At 41.4% G+C, this 15,113-nt stretch overlaps 1 protein-coding gene across 2 annotated transcripts in view; it reads left to right on the forward strand.

Annotated features, from left to right (window-relative positions):
- Positions 1-15,113, forward strand: part of unc5ca (unc-5 netrin receptor Ca) — a 359,680-nt gene that overhangs the window by 276,999 nt on the left and 67,568 nt on the right. The window contains exon 8 of one of the 2 annotated variants that reach the window (XM_046348101.1): positions 10,465-10,521. The exons of the other annotated variant lie outside the window; for it this stretch is intronic. Coding sequence (XP_046204057.1) covers positions 10,465-10,521 — 57 coding nt within the window. The remainder of the gene's footprint in view (positions 1-10,464; positions 10,522-15,113) is intronic. 2 annotated transcript variants of the gene reach the window in all.

A 15,113-nucleotide genomic window follows, 5' to 3' on the forward strand; every position in this document is an offset into this window, starting at 1 on the left:
CAAGAGGAAGCAGAGACAGTATAGAATAAGATACAATGAAACATGGGACAAATGCAACTTTACAACAACACAACTTTACAACAACTTTACAACAACTTTACAACAACACAACAATGCAACTTTACAACAATGCAACTTTACAACAACACAACTTTACAACAACACAACTTACAACAACACAACTTTACAACAACACAACAACACAACAACACAACTTCACAACAACACAACTTTACAACAACTTTACAACAACACAACAATGCAACTTTACAACAATGCAACTTTACAACAACACAACTTTACAACAACACAACTTACAACAACACAACTTCACAACAACACAACTTTACAACAACACAACTTTACAACAACACAACTACACATACATAGAACATCCTCATGGTGTTAGAGGACACCAACTCATTGACTGCTGACGCAACTGCACACTCTTCAGTATTAAACAAACTCTCTGAATCTCACACATTTTAGAAAAGCAGCGTGAAATTCCACATTTGCTAGACAGAAAACCTCTAATGGATTTGATACATTTAAAAGGAAATCAAATAAATACATGCATGTTGTTAGAAAAGCTTTAGGAAAGCCTAGCGCTGTACCTATATCATGAGAGTTAGCCTTAGGAAAGCCTAGCGCTGTACCTATATCATGAGAGTTAGCCTTAGGAAAGCCTAGCGCTGTACCTATATCATGAGAGTTAGCCTTAGGAAAGCCTAGCGCTGTACCTATATCATGAGAGTTAGCTTTAGGAAAGCCTAGCGCTGTACCTATATCATGAGCGTTAGCCTTAAGAAAGCCTAGCGCTGTACCTATATCATGAGAGTTAGCCTTAGGAAAGCCTAGCGCTGTACCTATATCATGAGAGTTAGCCTTAGGAAAGCCTAGCGCTGTACCTATATCATGAGAGTTAGCCTTAGGAAAGCCTAGCGCTGTACCTATATCATGAGAGTTAGCCTTAGGAAAGCCTAGCGCTGTACCTATATCATGAGAGTTAGCCTTAGGAAAGCCTAGCGCTGTACCTATATCATGAGAGTTAGCCTTAGGAAAGCCTAGCTGTACCTATATCATGAGAGTTAGCCTTAGGAAAGCCTAGCGCTGTACCTATATCATGAGAGTTAGCCTTAGGAAAGCCTAGCGCTGTACCTATATCATGAGAGTTAGCCTTAGGAAAGCCTAGCGCTGTACCTATATCATGAGAGTTAGCCTTAGGAAAGCCTAGCGCTGTACCTATATCATGAGAGTTAGCCTTAAGAAAGCCTAGCGCTGTACCTATATCATGAGAGTTAGCCTTAGGAAAGCCTAGCGCTGTACCTATATCATGAGAGTTAGCCTTAGGAAAGCCTAGCGCTGTACCTATATCATGAGCGTTAGCCTTAGGAAAGCCTAGCGCTGTACCTATATCATGAACGTTAGCCTTAGGAAAGCCTAGCGCTGTACCTATATCATGAGAGTTAGCCTTAGGAAAGCCTAGCGCTGTACCTATATCATGAGAGTTAGCCTTAGGAAAGCCTAGCGCTGTACCTATATCATGAGAGTTAGCCTTAGGAAAGCCTAGCGCTGTACCTATATCATGAGAGTTAGCCTTAGGAAAGCCTAGCGCTGTACCTATATCATGAGAGTTAGCCTTAGGAAAGCCTAGCGCTGTACCTATATCATGAGAGTTAGCCTTAAGAAAGCCTAGCGCTGTACCTATATCATGAGAGTTAGCCTTAGGAAAGCCTAGCGCTGTACCTATATCATGAGAGTTAGCCTTAGGAAAGCCTAGCGCTGTACCTATATCATGAGCGTTAGCCTTAGGAAAGCCTAGCGCTGTACCTATATCATGAGAGTTAGCCTTAGGAAAGCCTAGCGCTGTACCTATATCATGAGAGTTAGCCTTAGGAAAGCCTAGCGCTGTACCTATATCATGAGCGTTAGCCTTAAGAAAGCCTAGCGCTGTACCTATATCATGAGCGTTAGTCTTAGGAAAGCCTAGCGCTGTACCTATATCATGAGCGTTAGTCTTAGGAAAGCCTAGCGCTGTACCTATATCATGAGCGTTAGCCTTAGGAAAGCCTAGCGCTGTACCTATATCATGAGCGTTAGCCTTAGGAAAGCCTAGCGCTGTACCTATATCATGAGCATTAGTCTTAGGAAAGCCTAGCGCTGTACCTATATCATGAGTGTTAGCCTTAGGAAAGCCTAGCGCTGTACCTATATCTTGAGCGTTAGCCTTAAGAAAGCCTAGCGCTGTACCTATATCATGAGCGTTAGCCTTAGGAAAGCCTAGCGCTGTACCTATATCTTGAGCGTTAGCCTTAAGAAAGCCTAGCGCTGTACCTATATCATGAACGTTAGCCTTAGGAAAGCCTAGCGCTGTACCTATATCTTGAGCGTTAGCCTTAGGAAAGCCTAGCGCTGTACCTATATCATGAGAGTTAGCCTTAGGAAAGCCTAGCGCTGTACCTATATCATGAGCGTTAGCCTTAGGAAAGCCTAGCGCTGTACCTATATCTTGAGCGTTAGCCTTAAGAAAGCCTAGCGCTGTACCTATATCATGAACGTTAGCCTTAGGAAAGCCTAGCGCTGTACCTATATCTTGAGCGTTAGCCTTAAGAAAGCCTAGCGCTGTACCTATATCATGAGCGTTAGCCTTAGGAAAGCCTAGCGCTGTACCTATATCATGAACGTTAGCCTTAGCATGCATTTACATGATCACTGTGATTGATGGTCATAGGATCTGTCTGTTCATATTTCTTGGCTGCGCAGCGCTGCTGCCCATAGTTTAAATGCTCTCATTGGGCTTGTGAGATCCAGCCGCTGCATTAAGTCCCAGCTAGATGGATGGGGAGTATACTCTGAATATAAAACCCATAACAGTATAGATTCAGCCTCGTTTCCCCAGATTGATTTTTGTGCTTTTAGAGGCTTGAGCCCTGTCTATGTCTGCACTAATAACAGTTTCCTCCAATATTTAGGAGAAATCCATGAGGCTTAAAAGCCTGCAATGCTTCTAATATGATCCTGAAAGCAATACGTATGTAGACCTCATCATCCTACTCTAATGGGTCCAAACACTTTGCATCTAGATTGGTACTTTAATATATTTGTGTTGGAGAAGAAAAAAAAACTGTTTCTGTTGGATTCTATTAGATTGCATCCAGGCTTTGAATAGTTTGTGTATAGGCTGCCTCTAGTATGCCCCTCTCTGTTTCTTCCCAAAACGTAATTGTCTCTTAACTATTCTTATTTTTATTATTATATTATTATATTATTATTTCTCAAGTCCATTTCCATGAAATTAGACATAACTTAGACATAACTTTACGCTGGGAGGAGTTCATAAAAATGTGATTTTTTTTGTGAGGAGTGGGGGGGGGGGCTTGAAAATGTTGAAAACTAGTGGAGTTGAGTAGTGCTTGATGTCTCTGATAGTGCTGTATAATGGTCTTTTCTCTGGCTACTGCACCTATGGACACTTTCATGCTTTCTTCCTATTTCCCATCTAAAGTTTTCCCATTATAAAACCTGAGTAGTTGAAATCCACTTGACCTCCGTCTGCCTCACCTCAAGTATTTTCCTCTCTCGTCCATTTCTCTGTGTTTGATTTAAGGAGCTTTTGTTGCTTTGCTCTCAGACAGATGCCATTTTCATCGACCGAGTGTACTAGACAACAAGCACTGTATTAGCATAGAAAACATACCTTTACTCTGTGCCTATTTCACTTGTGTTTCCTACGAGTCAAGGTTGGAGTTTATTTCCGATGATTCAGATTGAATGAAACACATTTTAAAGACAACTGTACATGTATCAACGCTGCATCCTGGCATTGCTTGGTAGTGGTATGGTACAGTAGTACCACACAAAGTAGAAACACAGTTAAACCTGTCTTCCGACTTTCAACACAGCGAAATGCAAAAAGGTTAAGTGAAATGCAAGTGAGTTCGTTTAGTGTTCATTAGAACGTGCGTTGAAGATGGCGTTTCCATAGCAACGATTAAAACATTCCCAAACCAGAAACCGTGGATTGATGGCAGCATTCGCGTGAAACTGAAAGTGCGAACCACTGCTTTTAATCAGGGCAAGGTGACTGGAAACATGACCGAATACAAACAGTGTAACTATTCCCTCCGCAAGGCAATCAAACAAGCTAAGCGTCAGTATAGAGACAAAGTAGAATCTCAATTCAACGGCTCAGACACAAGAGGTATGTGGCAGGGTCTACAGTCAATCACGGATTACAAAAAGAAAACCAGCACCGTCACGGACCAGGATGTCTTGCTCCCAGGCAGACTAAATAACTTTTTTGCCCGCTTTGAGGACAACTAAAACATGCGGACTCTCCTTCACTGCAGCCGACGTGAGGAAAACATTTAAACGTGTCAACCCTCGCAAGGCTGCAGGCCCAGACGGCATCCACAGCGGCGCCCTCAGAGCATGCGCAGACCAGCTGGCCGGTGTGTTTACGGACATATTCAATCAATCCCTATACCAGTCTGCTGTTCCTACATGCTTCAAGAGGGCCACCATTGTTCCTGTTCCCAAGAAAGCTAAGGTAACTGAGCTAAACGACTACCGCCCCGTAGCACTCACTTCCGTCATCATGAAGTGCTTTGAGAGACTAGTCAAGGACCATATCACCTCCACCCTACCTGACACCCTAGACCCACTCCAATTTGCTTACCGCCCAAATAGGTCCACAGACGATGCAATCTCAACCACACTGCACACTGCCCTAACCCATCTGGACAAGAGGAATACCTATGTGAGAATGCTGTTCATCGACTACAGCTCGGCATTCAACACCATAGTACCCTCCAAGCTCGTCATCAAGCTCGAGACCCTGGATCTCGACACCGCCCTGTGCAACTGGGTACTGGACTTCCTGACGGGCCGCCCCCAGGTGGTGAGGGTAGGCAACAACATCTCCACCCCGCTGATCCTCAACACTGGGGCCCCACAAGGGTGCGTTCTGAGCCCTCTCCTGTACTCCCTGTTCACCCACGCCTCCAACTCAATCATCAAGTTTGAGGACGACACAACAGTGGTAGGCTTGATTACCAACAACGACGAGACGGCCTACAGGGAGGAGGTGAGGGCCCTCGGAGTGTGGTGTCAGGAAAATAACCTCACACTCAGCGTCAACAAAACTAGAGATGATTGTGGACTTCAGGAAACAGCAGAGGGAACACCCCCCTATCCACATCGATGGAACAGTAGTGGAGAGGTTAGTAAGTTTTAAGTTCCTCGGCGTACACATCACAGACAAACTGAATTGGTCCACCCACACAGACAGCATCGTGAAGAAGGCGCAGCAGCGCCTCTTCAACCTCAGGAGGCTGAAGAAATTCGGCTTGTCACCAAAAGCACTCACAAACTTCTACAGATGCACAATCAAGAGCATCCTGGCGGGCTGTATCACCGCCTGGTACGGCAACTGCTCCGCCCACAACCGTAAGGCTCTCCAGAGGATAGTGAGGTCTGCACAACATATCACCGGGGGCAAACTACCTGCCCTCCAGGACACCTACACCACCCGATGTTACAGGAAGGCCATAAAGATCATCAAGGACAGCAACCACCCGAGCCACTGCCTGTTCACCCCGCTATCATCCAGAAGGCGAGGCCAGTACAGGTGCATCAAAGCTGGGACCGAGATACTGAAAAACAGCTTCTATCTCAAGGCCATCTGACTCAACTCCAGCCACTTTAATAATGGGAATTAATGGGAAATTATGTAAAATATATCACTAGCCACTTTAAACAATGCTACCTAATATAATGTTTACATACCCTACATTATTCATCTCATATGTATACGTAGATACTGTACTCTATATCATCTACTGCATCCTTATGGAATACATGTATCACTAGCCACTTTAACTATGCCACTTTGTTTACTTACTCATCTCATATGTATATACTGCACTCAATACCATCTACTGTATCTTGCCTATGCCGCTCTGTACCATCACTCATTCATATATCTTTATGTACATATTCTTTATCCCCTTACACTTGTGTCTATAAGGTAGTAGTTTTGGAATTGTTAGCTAGATTACTTGTTGGTTATTACTGCATTGTCGGAACTAGAAGCACAAGCATCTCGCTACACTCGCACTAACATCTGCTAACCATGTGTATGTGACAAATGAAATTTGATTTGATTTGTGGGTTAGGGTTTTACTCGTGGTTTAGGGTTAGTTTTACCAGTGGGTTAGGGTTAGTTTTACTAGTGGGTTAGGGTTAGTTTTATCAGTGGGTTAGGGTTAATTTTACTAGTGGGTTAGGGTTAGCTTTACTAGTGGCTTAGGGTTAGTCTTACTAGTGGGTTAGGGGAAGTTTTACCAGTGGGTTTGGGTTAGTCTTATCAGTGGGTTAGGGTTAGTTTTAGTAGTGGGTTAGGGTCAGTTTTGCCATTGAGTTAGGGTTAGTTTTACCAGTTTATTAGGGTTAGTTTTACTAGTGGTTTAAGGTCAGTTTTTCCAGTGGGTTAGGGTTAGTTTTACTAGTGGGTTAGGGTTAGTTTTACTAGTGGTTTAAGGTTAGTTTTACTCGTGGGTTAGGGTTAGTTTTACCAGTGGGTTTGGGTTAGTTTTACTAGTGGTTTAGGGTTAGTTTTACCAGTGGGTTAGGGTTCGTTTTACTAATGGGTTAGGGTTAGTTTTACTAGTGAGTTAGGGTTAGTCTTACCAGTGGGTTAGGGTTAGTTTTACCAGTGGGTTTGGGTTAGTCTTACCAGTGGGTTAGGGTTAGTTTTACCAGTGGATTGGGGTTAGTTTTACTAGTGGGTTAGAGTTAGTTCTACCAGTGGGTTAGGTTTAGTTTCGTGGGTTAGGTTTAGTCTTACCAGTGGGTTAGGGTTAGTTTTACTGGTGGGTTAGGGTTAGTCTTACCAGTGGGTTAGGGTTAGTTTTGTGGGTTAGGGTTCATTGTACCAGTGGGTTAGGGCTAGTTTTACTCGTGGGTTAGGGTTAGTTTTACCAGTGGGTTAGGGTTAGTTTTACTAGTGGGTTAGGTTTAGTTTAGTGGGTTAGGGTTAGTTTTACCAGTGGGTTAGGGTTAGTTTTACTAGTCGGTTAGGTTTAGTTTAGTGGGTTAGGGTTAGGGTTCATTTTACTAGTGGGTTAGGGTTTTAGTTTTATTTTACTAGTCAGTTTAGGATTGGGGTTAATTTTAGGGTTAGTTTTATCAGTGGATTAGGGTTAATTTTACTAGTCGTTAGGTTTAGTTTAGTTAGGGTTAGGGTTTAGTGGGTTAGGGTTAGGGTTAGTTTTACCAGTGGGTTAGGGTTCATTTTACTAGTGGGTTAGGGTTAGTTTTATCAGTGGGTTAGGGTTAGTTTTACTAGTCGGTTAGGTTTAGTTTAGTGGGTTAGGGTTAGGGTTCATTTTACTAGTGGGTTAGGGTTAGTTTTATCAGTGGATTAGGGTTAATTTTACTAGTCGGTTAGGTTTAGTTTAGTGGGTTAGGGTTAGGGTTAGGGTTAGTTTTACCAGTGGGTTAGGGTTAGTTTTACTAGTGGGTTAGGTTTAGTTTTATCAGTGGGTTAGGGTTCATTTTACTAGCGGGTTAGGGTTAGTTTTATCAGTGGATTAGGGTTAGTTTTACCAGTGGGTTAGGGTTAGTCTTACCAGTAGGTTAGGGTTAGTTTTACTAGAGGGTTATGGTTAGTCTTATCAGTGTGTTACGGTTAGTTTTACTAATGGTTTAGGGTTAGTTTTATCAGTGAGTTAGGGTTGGATTTGTGGGTTAGGGTTAGTCTTACCAGTGGGTTAGGGCTAGTTTTACTAGTGGATTAGGGTTAGTTTTACCAGTGGTTTAGGGTTGGCCTTACCAGTGGGTTATGGTTAGTTTTAGTGGTGGGTTAGGGTTAGTGTTTTGATTTGTTTATTTAACTAGGCAAGTCAGTTAACAACAAATTCTTATTTGCAATGACGGCCTACCAAAAGGCAAAAGGTCTCCTGCAGGGACGGGGCCTGGGATTAAAAATAAACAAATAAATACAATATAAATATAAGACACAACACACATCACAACAAGAGAGACAACACTACATAAGAGAACTAGGACAACAACATAACAAGGCAGCAACACATGACAACACAGCATGGTAGCAACACAACATAACAACAACATGGTAGCAATACAACATGGTAGCAGCACAAAACATGGTACAAACATTATTGGGCACCGACAACAGCACAAAGGGCAAGAAGGTAGAGACAACAATACATCACACAAAGCAGCCACCACTGTCAGTAAGAGTGTCCATGTTACAAGTGGGAATTTACAGTACATGAAAGGATGATATTTCTCATGTACACGACATTGAGTCCTAATACCAAGAACTGCAGATTTAGTGAAGAAATGTGGTTGAGGAATGGTGTCCTGTGAAAGGAAGGTATTTTGTAGAGGTCAGAAGACTTAAATAGAATAGGTTTGTCTTTTGAGAGCCTAGTTATAGAATAAAAGTTCCTTAGCCTAGACACTTTGACTGCAAAGAAGAGCTATACTTTCTACTATACATGAACAGTTGTTCATAGCTACACCATATGTATGGTAGATAAGTTGGCTACCGAAGTATACACAGCTGTCCTTGTGGTGAGCTGACACAGAGTGGTGGTTGTGGTTGTGCTAGTTTTAGCCAGCTACTCTATAGACTGTCTCGGCGCTGACAACACTTTTGCCACTGAGGAAAGTACAGTAGCGTATAAAGGTCTCTCTTTCTCGTTGGTTTATGTCCTGTATTTTCCCTCTCTGACTTCAGTCCTTCTATTTTGTTTTATTTTAGAATAGGCAACCTGTTATTATACTTGTCTTCCACATCAAGTTCAATGCCATCATCATTGTCTGTCTACAGTGTGTGATTGTATTGTGATGTGTGCATGTGATCGCTTCATAACATCCTGTACAGTCAAGTCAATGTACCGTGTGTCCGTAAGGTCTGTGTGTATAACATCAAATCAAAATCAAATCAAATGAAATTTGTCACATGCGCCGAATACAGCAGGTATTTCACCTTACAGTGAAATGCTTACTTACAAGCCCTAACCAACAATACAGTTAAAAAATAAAATTAAAAAAGACCTAAAAAAATATGAATAGGAAACAAAAGTAACAAATAATTAAAGAGCATTCGTAAAATAACCATAGCGAGGCTATATACAGGGGCCACCGGTACAGAGTCAATGTGCTGGGGCGCTGGTTAATCACTCTTCTCTACTTTGACTGGGCTGATGATGTTCTAATCCTAAAGGGACATTTCATTTGTAAATTAAAGTTTGTCTGCTGTTTTCAGAAGAGAGTAATGTCAAGATGAAACCAAGTCCCACAGCTATAAGCCTCAATCTCAAATCAATGTAAAAGCTCCATCAAAATGTTTTTTTTATTTTTATTCTATATATGTATATATATATTACTCATTTTCTCCCCAATTTTGTGGTATCCAATTGGTAGTTACAGTCTTGTCTCTTCGCGTCAACTTCCGTACGGCCTCGGGAGAGGCGAAGGTTGAGAGCCGTGCGTCCTCCGAAACACAACCCGGCCAAGCCACACTGCTTCTTGACACAGCGCCCGCTTAACCTGGAAGCCAGCCTCACCAATGTGTCGGAGGAAACACTGTACACCTGGGGACCGTGTCAGTGTGCATTGCGCCCGGCCCACCACAGGAGTCGCTAGTGAGCAATTGGACAAGAACAAACTTTGATTTGAAAGTGTATTGTCCCGTTAAGGGGTTGGGCCCAGAATAGAAAGATGAGTGGGAGGCCCGTGTGCACAACTGAGCAAGAAGACAAGTTTGCGCTGAGCCAGTTTGCGCTGTTCTGTGAAGGGAGTAGTACACCGTGTTGTACGAAATATTCGTTTTCTTGGCAATTTCTCGCATGGAATAGCCTTCATTTCTCAGAACAAGAATAGACTGACGAGTTTCAGAAGAAAGTTATTTGTTTCTTGACGTTTTGAGCCTGTAATCGAACCCACAAATGCTGATGCTCCAGACACTCAAGTAGTCTAAAGAATGCCAGTTTTATTGCTTCTTTAATCAGACAACAGTTTTCAGCTGTGCTAACCCTTTTGCAAATATGTTTTCCAATGATTAATTAGCCTTTTAAATGGTAAACTTGGATTAGCCATTGGAAAACAGGAGTGATGGTTGCTGATAATGGGCCTCTGTACGCTATATGTAAATATTCCATTAAAAATCAGCCGTTTCCAGCTACAATAGTCATTTAAAACATTAACAATGTCTACACTGTATTTCTGATCAATTTGATGTTATTTTAATGGTCAACAAATGTTCTCTTCTTAGAAAAACAGGATAATTTCTAAGTGACTCCAAACCCTTGAACGGTAGTGTATATATTTACAGTGACAGGTGACCATTTAGATGTTCTTATGTTTTGTTTTGTTCCATTTGGTTTGCTGTTGATTTCACCGTGCCCTCCCTCCCCTTTTCTCCCCCTCAAGGTTCATTATATCAGCTGTCCACTGAGCCTAATGCCGACAGTGATTTGGGATTTTCATGTGAGTTGGTGTCTTTTTTTTTGTTTTCCATTCCCCCTCTTCCCCTTCTCTTATTTTGTTGATTGATTTGTGTCCCTGTTGAGTTTTCCTCCCTATGTCATGCCATACCACCTATTCCTTAAGGTTACAGAGGTCCCCTCCTTGATGATTCTCCTAGTGCCTCCTCCTCCAGTCAGCTCCACTATACTGGTCTTTAGTGTCAGAGAGGTCCCAGTCTCTCTGTGCTATTACAGCCTCCTCATCTTGATGTGTGAGAGAGCTTTACTGAGGACTCTATCTCTCTCACTCCTTGAGCTACGAGCGTATATATTAAACATAATAATCATTCTCAGGATTTCATTGCCAGACAATTTGTTCTCATTTTCTTTTCGTGTTCAAAGACATCTATTCATCTAGGTTAAACATTCTGATTCTGGCGTTTTGTGGCTCCTAGTTTTATTATCAAAGCGGGGAGATGTATGTGAAATAACTGAAGGGAGGTGGATAGGATGTGGAAGAGCATTGTACTATAGGATGAGATGTTCCAGATCATCTTTATTCTAGCACTCCCACTATAGGTTATTTAGGTATTTGTGTCACAAAGGAAATATAAGTCACATTGTATATAACATAATCCATAATAATATAAAGTCAAACAGTATTTAAGTTCTTATTACACATTTTATATAACATGTACTGCAATACAGTAACATGTACCACAATACAGTAACATGTACAGTAATACAGTAACATGTACAGTAATACAGTAGCATGTACAGTTACATGTATTGTAACATGTACAGTAACATGTACATTAACATGTAAAGTAACATGTATAGTAATACAGTAACATGTACAGTAATACAGTAATACAGTAACATGTACAGTAATACAGTAGCATGTACAGTTACATGTATTGTAACATGTACAGTAACATGTACATTAACATGTAAAGTAACATGTATAGTAATACAGTAACATGTACAGTAATACAGTAATACAGTAACATGTACAATAATACAGTAACATGTACAGTAATACAGTAGCATGTACAGTTACATGTATTGTAACATGTACAGTAACATGTACATTAACATGTAAAGTAACATGTATAGTAATACGGTAACGTACAGTAATACAGTAACATATACGGTAATACAGTAACATGTACAGTAATACAGTAACATGTACAGTAATACAGTAACATGTACAGTAATACAGTAATACAGTAACATCTACGGTAACATGTACAGTAAAACAGTAACATGTACAGTAATACAGTAACATGTACAGTAATACAGTAATACAGTAACATCTACGGTAACATGTACAGTAAAACAGTAACATGTACAGTAATACAGTAATACAGTAACATGTACAGTAATACAGTAACATGTACAGTAATACAGTAATACAGTAACATGTACAGTAATACAGTAATACAGTAACATCTATGGTAACATGTACAGTAAAACAGTAACATGTACAGTAATACAGTAATACAGTAACATGTACAGTAATACAGTAACATGTACAGTAATACAGTAATACAGTAACATCTACAGTAACATGTACAGTAAAACAGTAACATGTACAGTAATACAGTAATACAGTAACATGTACAGTAATACAGTAACATGTACAGTAATACAGATGTAACATGTACAGATAGTAACTGTAGATGTAACATGTACTATACAGTAATACAGTAACATGGGCACTAGATGTTGCTAGTAACATTTACAGTAGATGGGAGCTAGATGTTGCTAGGGGTGTCAGATAGGAGCTAGATGTTGCTAGGGTGGTCAGTAATACACTAACATGTTGTAATACAGTAATCAGTAACATGGCAGTAGATGTAACATGCAGTAATACAGTGTACAGAAATGGGAGCAGTAGATGTTACTAGGGTGTCAGATAGGTAACATGTATATGTTACAGTAACGGTGTCAAGTAAGACCTAGATGTTGCTAGGGGTGTACAGAATGGGCAGTAGATGTTGCTAGGGGTGTAATACAGTTATACAGAGATGGGAGCTAGATGTTGCTAGGAGTGTCAGATAGGACCTATATGTTAGTAGCGGTGTCAGGTAAGACCTAGATGTTGCTAGGGGTGTCAGATATAGGAGCAAGGTGTTGCTAGGTGTTTCAGATATGGGAGCTAGATGTTGCTAGGGGTGTCAGATAGGACCTATATGTTAGTAGCGGTGTCAGGTAAGACCTAGATGTTGCTAGGGGTGTCAGAGATGGGAGCTAGATGTTGCTAGGGGTGTCAGATAGGACCTATATGTTAGTAGCGGTGTCAGGTAAGACCTAGGTGTTGCTAGGGGTGTCAGATATGGGAGCTAGATGTTGCTAGGGGTGTCAGAGATGGGAGCTAGATGTTGCTAAGGGTGTCAGAGATGGGAGCTAGATGTTGCTAGGGGTGTCAGAGATGGGAGCTAGATGTTGCTAGGGGTGTCAGAGATTGGTGCCCTCCAAGTCACACAAATTCACTCCTCATTATTCAGTGACCCACATGCAAGTATTTGCTTCACCTCTGGTGTCAGTGCTGGGATTAGCCAATGGGGATTAGCCAATGGGGATTACCCTGACAGAAGCCAGGACTCTCTCTCCCTCCAGTTTGTGAAGCTGCCTACGTCCACTTCAGAGCTGGTCTGGATGCAGATCAGGTACTTGCAGCTAGCTGCGTTAGCCTCCCTTGTCTCAATCTGCCTAGCGGGACAGAAAGAAAAGTCCAGTAATCAATAGAGTGGGGATTGAGACCCAGACCCGTTGCTTCCCTGGCGTGTACGTGCTACCCTCAGGGGCAACGGAGGTTGCCAGGTAATCAGACCTTGTTACCCTCAGCCCCACTGGCTGTGCATAAACCATCTGCATAGAGTCTTAATTAGAGGCCAGGCTTGGTCGATGGGATCAATCTGATCTCATGACTCGTTCATGACAGTGTTTCCGTCCCTCCGCCCTGCATGCACAAAGCCTGACGTGTGGTTTTTGTGTGTGGTGGATCTAGCTCCCAGCGGCTGTCAGAAAGAACAAGGGTTGAAGATGGAGCGTCCCCCTCACACATGATTGGTCAACACAGTCCGTGGGATTTTGCTTGTCTACCGGACTGTCTCGTCAGTCAACCATGTTTCTGAAAGGGGCAACAATAGAAAATTAATGATTGAGAGAAGATAGATGTTTAATCCAGATGCAATTTAGAGGAGAACTCAGTGGACTATTGTTGACATGCCACATGTGATCCGGTCTAGGAGACATTCATGATTTTGACTGTATAAGACAGCTGCTGTAGGGTGGGGGACAGTTTAGTATCTCCCCAACTGATGGTTAAGGTCAGGATTGCGGGAGGGGAAGCTGATGCTAGATCTGTACCTAGGGGAAATTTAGCAGGACAGTGAAGGCTGTTGGGGGGTCAGATATTTCTGCCTTGTGCAGAGGCTGCAGTAGAGGGAGAAATAATGACTTTAAACAAGTTATAATTCTGACACCAGAGATAAAGGAACCGAGTGTAGGGAATATAGCCCAGGCTATCTCAACAGTATATAGTATATGTAGGGAATGTAGCCCAGGCTATCTCAACAGTATAAAAGTAGTAATCAGGGAATATGAGCCCAGGCTATCTCAACAGTATATAGTATATGTAGGGAATATAGCCCAGGATATCTCAACAGTATATAGTATATGTAGGGAATATAGCCCAGGATATCTCAACAGTATATAGTATATGTAGGGAATATAGCCCAGGATATCTCATCAGTATAAAGTATCATGACAGGGAATATAGCCCAGGCTATCTCAAAGTATATAGTTTTTGTGTAGGGAATATAGCCCAGGATATCTCAGAAAGTATATAGTATATGAAGATGGAATATAGCCCAGGATAACTCAACAGTATATTTTATATGTAGGGAATATAGCCCAGGATATCTCAACAGTATAAAGTATATGTAGGGAATATGTTTAATCCAGGCTATCTCAACAGTATATAGTATATTGGGAATATGTGATCCCAGGATATCTCAACTGTATATAGTATATGTAGGGTATAGCCCAGGATATCTCAACAGTATATAGTATATGTTGCGGGAGGGAATATAGATCCCAGGATATCTCAACAGTATAAAGTATATGTAGGGGTCAATATAGCCCAGGATATCTCAACTGTATAAAGTAATAATGACTTTAGGGAATATAATTCAGGATATCTCAATAAATATAGTATATGTAGGGAATATAGCCCAGGATATCTCAACAGTATATAGTATATGTAGGGAATATAGCCCAGGCTATCTCAACAGTATATAGTATATGTAGGGAATATAGCCCAGGATATCTCAACAGTATATAGTATATGTAGGGAATATAGCCCAGGATATCTCAACAGTATATAGTATATGTAGGGAATATAGCCCAGGCTATCTCAACAGTATATAGTATATGTAGGGAATATAGCCCAGGATATCTCAACAGTATATAGTATATGTAGGGAATATAGCCCAGGATATCTCAACAGTATAAAGTATATGTAGGGAATATAGCCCAGGCTATCTCAACAGTATATAGTATATGTAGGGAATATAGCCCAGGCTATCTCAACAGTATATAATATAT

The sequence above is a fragment of the Oncorhynchus gorbuscha genome, linkage group LG04 (assembly GCF_021184085.1).
Source record: "Oncorhynchus gorbuscha isolate QuinsamMale2020 ecotype Even-year linkage group LG04, OgorEven_v1.0, whole genome shotgun sequence".
NCBI classification, from domain to species: domain Eukaryota; kingdom Metazoa; phylum Chordata; class Actinopteri; order Salmoniformes; family Salmonidae; genus Oncorhynchus; species Oncorhynchus gorbuscha.